Genomic DNA, 7368 nt, shown 5'->3' on the forward strand with positions numbered 1-7368 from the left:
TGTCTCCCCCCCCCCAACCCCCCGCCAAACCCAAACAACAAAATCAGGCAACAGAAAAGCCACCAAAACCCCCACCATGTGCCAGGAGAGGCAAAAACTTGGCTTTAATAGGATTAAGATGTTCCATTAGCCCAGCAGTTAATGTGTGCTATCTGGAGTTTTCATTTAAAAAAAAAAAAAAAAGGAATTTTCAAAAAAGCATCCTGGGGGAAATAGTTATCATTCCCACACTATCATTATGGCTGAAATATCCAAATCCATTTAAGGGATAAAATGAAGAGGAATTTGGAGTCCAGAGTTCCTAAGAGGCTCTGAAAATCTCAGAGGTGCATGGACAACATATTTTGTGTCCCAAGTCTTTGCTGTGGTATCTCGGTGCTGGGGAAATAAAGAAATGCCAAGAAGTAGAGAGGGAATGAAGGAATCCAGTAATGTGGTTATTTGGATGAGGAGTGCTCCTCTTCATTTGCAAAGGCTTAGCTTCCCTTGGCAGCTACAGGCAAAAGAGAAGTCTCCCAAGGTGGCTTTATCTAAATAAAGCCCCTGATCTGAATCCATTAGCAATAAGTAGTAAAAATCAGTTTTGCTCTGTGTCCGTGTCATGCTTAATGAAATACAGAAAGCCAGATTTTGTGCTCTGATATGCCCGTGTCCACTCCACAAATCTTGCACTTCAAATGAAGATGTTCAGGACAAACGGTGGGAGAAGTGAGGAGGTGTGACTCAAACAGATCGCAAGCCCTGTGAGCGTAGGGGATTGCTGGAGACGCTTACATAGCGGCTGTTTATTTTCGAGGACAGTCATCCTGCCTGCTAAGTGATTTACAGGATCTGGAACAGTGTGCTCATTTTGAACTTGCCAATTTGTCTCCCACTGCTGCCACCTAGCAAGCTAGGACTGGCTTCGGTGGAGGTGTTCATGCCTCAGCTGTAGTCAGGGACCTTCTGATGATCTTCTGTGACAAGATGATGCGGTAAGGTCACCAAAGGCTGGAAACTCATGACTGTGCATGAAACACAGCTCTGACTGTTTTTTTTCTGTGTGTTTAACAGTCTCCAAGAGACTTACGAAGCCAAGAGGAACGAATTCTTGGGTGAACTTCAGAAGAAGGAGGACGAGATGAGGCAGATGTTTGTTATGCGAGTGAAGGAGAAGGAAGCAGAGTTGAAGGAAGCAGAGAAAGATGTGAGTATATTGTAACTCAGAGGACTGCGGGTGAGGGTTTAGGCTGGGGCTTTTCCAAGAGACCCCTGAGAAGGTGAACATCCAGGTTCCAACATCAAGCCTGCAACGGTGCTTGCTGTGCACAAACAGTCTCAAGAAGCAGGTATGAACTCAGTTCCCAGTCCTGCCATGGACTTGTGGTATGACCCATCACAGAAGTCCTTTGCTGCTTTTCTGTGCCTGTAAAACGGAGCAGGAGTATTCCCTGGCTTTGGGCAGCTGGAAGGGGATATACTCCATGGAGCGAGTGGGAGGTGCTGCAGTGCAATAGTAACAGCGGCTGTGGCTACGTACCCCACAGAAATGGAGCCTTGCTGTGCTGCTCTCTGCTCTCTCACCTCTTCAGTCGCACCCAAAGGAGAGAATATGTTTGCTACTCAAAGTAATGTTGATTTGCAGTGGATCTTCAGCTACGGCACAGCCAGCGCTGCCCCTTAGCAGTCGCGCCTTTCTGGAGACTTTCAGCAAGTAGATAAGGACTTCCCAGAGGGCAGTAAGTCCCCCTCGCCGTAGTTGTAGAGGGATGTGATGGAGCTCTTTAAGAGCTGCCCTGGTGGGATTTGTTCCGTGTGTGTAGATCAGCACTGATGACTGTGGGACAGAAAAAAAATGTAGATGTTCTGCTAGGAGAGGGACTGTTTCTTGGGCCTCACAGAGAAGTGTGTACTTCTACTGAGGTACAGAGGAGAGCCCCAGAGAAGAGGGTTGCCCCGAATGGCCGCGTTTTCTTGCTTTGCATGAGAGAGTCCACTAGGTACAAAGCAATGAGGGATGGAACGTGGGGGTTTGGAAGTGTCCAGAGATCTGTCATATCCTACAGCAACTTAAATTCCCACCATCTGTGTGTGTGCATGGGTGTGCTAATTGCAGAGCTTTTCTCACAAAGTTGGCCGTGCTCGGGACAGGCCGATAACTTGTTATTAATGCAGTGAGGCCTCAGTGCTGGTGGAACAGTTCCAGGCAGTACCAGTAATTGGGATGAAATACTCTTCTCTTCCCATCCAATTTTCATTGTCTTTGTCCTGGCAGCTTCACGAAAAGTTTGACCATCTAAAGAGGACTCACCAAGAAGAGAAGAAAAAAGTGGAAGACAAAAAGAAGGAACTTGAGGAAGAGCTGAACAACTTTCAAAAGAAGAAGGCAGCAGCTCAGCTATTACAGTCACAGGCTCAGCAGGCAGGTTCTCAACAAACCAAGAAAGACAAGGACAAGAAAAAGTAAGCGGATGTCACCCACATCCTTTGTAGGGTTTATTACAGTTTGGGAGGCTGTTTTTTCTTTCTTGCTGCATGTCTGTATTTGCTTTTCCCCATTACCAGACTGGAAACTGGGCTTTTATCAGCCTGATCAAAATAAAATATTTTTTTCTAAAGGGTGGGCCAGGGACATGATCTTAATTTCTCTCTAGAGGAGTACCTTCAGATTTTACGTCAAAGTCTGACTGGTATGGGAGAGCAATCGGATGGTGGTTTGACCTGTGGTCTGTCCCGCATCTTCTGGAACAGCTCTGGGATGTTCTGGACTCAGATTTATCCGCCTGAGCCAAAATTATTAAGGGGTTCTCTACCCGTCCGTTCTTTCACTGAAGTGTAGTCTCCAGTTCCCATTCTTTAAGGTTATAGTTGTAAGTAGAAGTAGATTAGAAACCAAAACCGCCATGTTATTTCTACGTGGCAAATGCTAGTGCGAAAGTGCGTACTTGGAAGCTTGCTTTAAAGACAAGAAGTTTTGGGTTTGTTTTTTTAAAAAAGCAAACTGCTAAGGTACCAAAATTGCAGGTAAATGGCATTTGTGGCTGTATCAAGTTGACATAATAAGCTAAGAAACCCATACCTTTTATTAAAGATAACGGCAGTGTTTTCTACTATTTTGTATTCGTACGCTAGGAGTATAACCCTATACCCTCCAGGACTGTGAGATTGCAGCAACTAGGCACCAACTGTGTCTGTGGACAGAGTCTGTCCCATGGCCAGTATCTGGAGGTGGGATTTTCAGGTGTGCTCAGTTTGGACCTAACTCTGCTTCCGTTGAAACTGGAGGAACGTTGCCCCGTGACGTGGGCCTGATCAGAGTTAAGTCACTGCAGAGCTCCGCTGAAAATCTTGAGCTCTAGATCGATCCAAATCGGCGTAACCTCCTTCTTGCAGCCTCTACTTGGAGATGGCTACGTTTAGCTTGCTATTAGTGCAAGAGACCCTTATTTATTACATGATACTGGCTACTTCACTGTGCTTTAAAAAACAGAACACGAGGTCCGCTTAGATGTGATCTGTACGCTGAAGCCAGAGGAACCTTGCAGAGGTGAAGCAGACTGCTCGTGGCTGGCTTGTATAGCGCAGCGAGACAGGTTACTGGAACGGGCTGCTTTGAGGCCTCCGGTCGTAACTTCCTTGAGTTTTTTCCATACCTAGTAAGGGGATACTCACGCAAGTCCTTTCTGGGTCATCTGTGGTAACGGCGCTAGTTGGTAACTGCAATCGGGAACGCAATGCAGCAAACGTAATGCAGCAAATGTCACGGGAAAATGCTTCTTTAACCTCCCCCCCCCCCCAAAAAAATGACAGTTCCACACTTCTCTTAATAGCCAATAGAGAAGGGGTGCACTCCTTAACAGACTCTGGCAGAGTAACCTACGCGATTAACGCTAAGCTGTCGCTGTCGGAAGAACCGAAATCCTAGTGGGGATGTGGTAGAGACGCTTTGGTCACCCTCGCTAACCTGTGAACTTAAGCCAGGTCTGAGCTGTCTTACAGCGTGAGCCTACGAGATTCTGTTGTATTGCACACACGCCAGTGTATTTTTATACTTTGGGAAGTTACGCTGACACTCACTGCATGTCCCCTGTCGACTCTACTGCTGGTTCGGTGCCTGTCATTTGTTGCTTCTGCCCCTGGCTTCCCCGGGGAAGGTGGGGAGGGCCTAGGGCTAGTTCCTCAGCTGATGTAAATTGATGTAGCTCCTATGGAGCCCTGCTGCTTTATGCTAACTGAGAACCTGGCCTTGGGCACCCGCCGAAATCCATAGAGTGCTTGTGTGCTGCATGCTCTGCTTGGGTAAAGAAATCATTACAGACCCATCAGTGTCGTGCTGAACTGTAGAAACAGTAAGTGTCAGCAGCTAGCGTCCAAGCATGCTGAAATACCGTTCTGCGACGATGCCTGTAAATAGGATAGGCTGAAACACCGGTCTTCTCTCTCGTGAGAATTTAGACGTGGTGACCTGTCTCCTAAGAAGAATTGAAAATTTTCAAGACCCTTTTTCTTATCATTTAAACAGAGTTGGTAGCTTGATATTTTTAAAAACTCTGCAGTCGGGTTTTTCCACCTCTTAGATACGAGACCGGTGCAGGATATAACAGTCTGGGGAGTTTTGTAACTTTTGGTAGTCGGTGTTAGCTACTGTTTGCTTCTGTGAAGTTAGCTGGCCCATCCACAATGCTGCGGGTGTGATACACTGATGTTTCTAGCGACCGTAACACACAGTTTCTGCTTTGCTGATGCATTCACAGAAATCCAGTCATGAGGAACACGTACGTGTTTTAGTGTGTCCTTTTGGTGTCGCTCCACACCAGGTGCTGTAACTGCTTCAGTCGTTCTTTAGTGTCTGAATTACTAACGGAGGCTTTAAAGGGAAATGCTGATGCTTCTGCCTTGTAGCACACCTTGGTTTTTCTAAAGGCTTTAAGTTCCTCCTTGCACTCTAATGAAAAGCTGCAGTTCGTTTAGGTAAGGCTTTCAACCTTTCTCTGTGCTGACATGGACTGTGGTGGTTCTTGTGCAGTTGCCAGAGGAAATCCTTGCCATGCACGATCCTTGTAGCCTCCCCAGAAAGTAATTTGTGGGAAACGCTGCTTTCTCAAGGTGGGATCAGATTTCTCCAACCTGGACAACGGAGACTTCCCACCGTGCTGTGCAAGCCGGAGGGGAGGCTCGGGGCAAAATCTGCCGCTGGCCTAACTCCATGAGGGAGAACTTGGCCCTCTTGATTTCCAGACTATTCCTATAGGAACAACTTTTTATAACTTTTTTTTTCATAATCCGTTTCTCAGATTCCTGTAGCCTATGCATTTTTCATCTAAAATTGTTGCAGCTCTGGCCTGATGACAGAAATGTACTGTTTTCAGGACAGCACCTCTGTGTACCTCCGACACTTGTGTGACTGTAGTGTAGTCAGGTACTCAAGTACTTCCCTGAATGTGGGGCTGAGCATACTTACCAAGCCCCTGCCATAATTTTGGGATGGGACTGTGCTTCAAACCTGAACAATCTGGAGATGGTTCCTGGCAATGGACTTGGCAAAACCAAATAGGAGCAGCAGATAGCCTTCTGGTGCTTGCCTCTCGTTTGGTAGATGGCCACATGCATGCCTCATACACATGCCGTTGTGTTACTTGCTCATCCTCAACCCCCCCAGGAGCTGGGACCATCTGTCTGGGCTCTGTTTCTGTTTATTTCAAGCTACTTCTGAAAACCAGATGAAAAACTCTTTTCCAGTTTCCTTTCTACGTAACAGTTTCCAGTCCGATGCGACTGGTCTGGCCATCAAGGGCCACGCTTAGTCCCAAAGCAATCCTTGAGCTGTAACACATGGCTATAACCTGAGCTGTAACACATGTCAGGGCCTGGCCCAACACCCGGTAAAAGAGGGGTTCGTTGATGTCTGAAGGGTCTGACTTGGTTCTGAAGGCTGTTGTGCTGGGAGTCGTGGTGGTGCCTGGGTCCGAGATACCTGCGTGTGGGTAAAGGCTAAGCACGCAGCATTCTGCAAGAGCGCCCGTGTGAAGTAACCCAAACGGGACACCTGCAACCATACCCCTCAGCCATGCGCATTCTGAAAAAATGAAGCTTAAAGGCTCCAAACCGCTGTGTGGCTACAGACCATCACCTTGACTACCTTATGTGGTTGGTCGTTCAGTAGTTCTGCCCCCTCGGTTTTTCTTTTTGCTTTGCTTGTCATAGGCTGGAGTAGAGCCCAGCCTTGAGGTTTAATTTCTTTATAATTCCATAATCCATCTGCATGCCCACCCACCAGAGCAGGTTGCTGGTGTCGGCTCTCCCAGCCTTTGATTTTGGGTTTTCTTTTTTCCATTTTGAGTTCAATTATTGCTAACTTTTTTGTTTTTTGTTCTTTTTTTAACTTGCAGTGCAAGCTTCACATAAAGCCTGTCAAGCCAAGGATGTTCCTGCATTCACCTGCTTTTGCAGTAATGTGTCTCTGCCATCTATTTTCTTTCTTTTTTTTCTTTTTTTTTTTCCATTTTTTAACACAAATAACTATTAACTCATCTAATAACATAGTGGGAACAAGAAGGAAGAAGGATTGGGTACAGGACTATGCAACTGGAAGTTCAGGGGTGGGTGGAGGAGCAAGGTATCATTATACCATTTATTTTTTTCATCAAAACCAACAGCAGTAAATCATTCTTGGCCCCCAAATTTGAACTGCGAGTCAGGGCTGGACGTCAGCAGCTTGGATGAGCATCATTGACTGGATCAGGTCCTCGGTGCTGATGGCTTGCCCAGCTCTCGGAGGGCTGGCTGCAGTAGCCCTGGGCTGAAGGGGTCCCTGGGTCGGCAGAAACCTCCTCGGGGAATTACTGCTGTACGAGAGTCAGAGCCCAGTCCCCGGTGCGGCTAAACCCTGGAGTTTAGTCTGACCCATATTCCTTCAGTAGCTAATGTGTTAGAGCAACACCAGTCCCGCTGTGGGGGAGAGGGAGGCGGGTATGTGTGTGTAGATAACAAAACTTTAACTGACCTTGCATGCCATTACATTTGCATGATATTTTTTATTAGTTCCTGTTTTTGTTGTCTGACTTGATCATACTAGTTGGCTTGGGTTTATTGTCACGTGCTGGCGTGTTTTTACAGCCACCCTTCCAGTTCAGTGTAGTAGCTACCTGCTGAATGCTGCGGTGGGAACCGAACGGCGCTGCAGGTGCCTGGGAGAAGGACCATTTCTCTTGACTGCTTTCCGTGCATTACTTGCCTGACCATAACCCTTGAAACCTCACGCAAAATAGTACCTGGTTTCAAATGTGCGTGATCTTAGCAAGACTTAGCAGCCCGTAGGGAATCATATGCCTGGGTAGAGGGGAAGACATAGCCTTCAACATCCTCTTAGAGCCTTCAGGAGGGTTCCTG

At 46.9% G+C, this 7368-nt stretch overlaps 1 protein-coding gene across 1 annotated transcript in view; it reads left to right on the forward strand.

Moving 5' to 3' along the window:
* SEPTIN11 (septin 11) overlaps positions 1 to 2923 on the forward strand; it is a 19628-nt gene extending 16705 nt beyond the window's left edge. The window contains exons 7-8 of the mRNA XM_009641514.2: positions 1054 to 1186; positions 2255 to 2923. Of these exons, the coding sequence (XP_009639809.2) occupies positions 1054 to 1186; positions 2255 to 2446 (325 nt within the window). The 3' untranslated portion in view covers positions 2447 to 2923. The remainder of the gene's footprint in view (positions 1 to 1053; positions 1187 to 2254) is intronic.
* The last annotated feature ends 4445 nt before the right edge of the window (positions 2924 to 7368 follow it).

The sequence above is a fragment of the Egretta garzetta genome, unplaced genomic scaffold (assembly GCF_000687185.1).
Source record: "Egretta garzetta isolate BGI_Z169 unplaced genomic scaffold, ASM68718v1 scaffold77, whole genome shotgun sequence".
Classification (NCBI taxonomy): domain Eukaryota; kingdom Metazoa; phylum Chordata; class Aves; order Pelecaniformes; family Ardeidae; genus Egretta; species Egretta garzetta.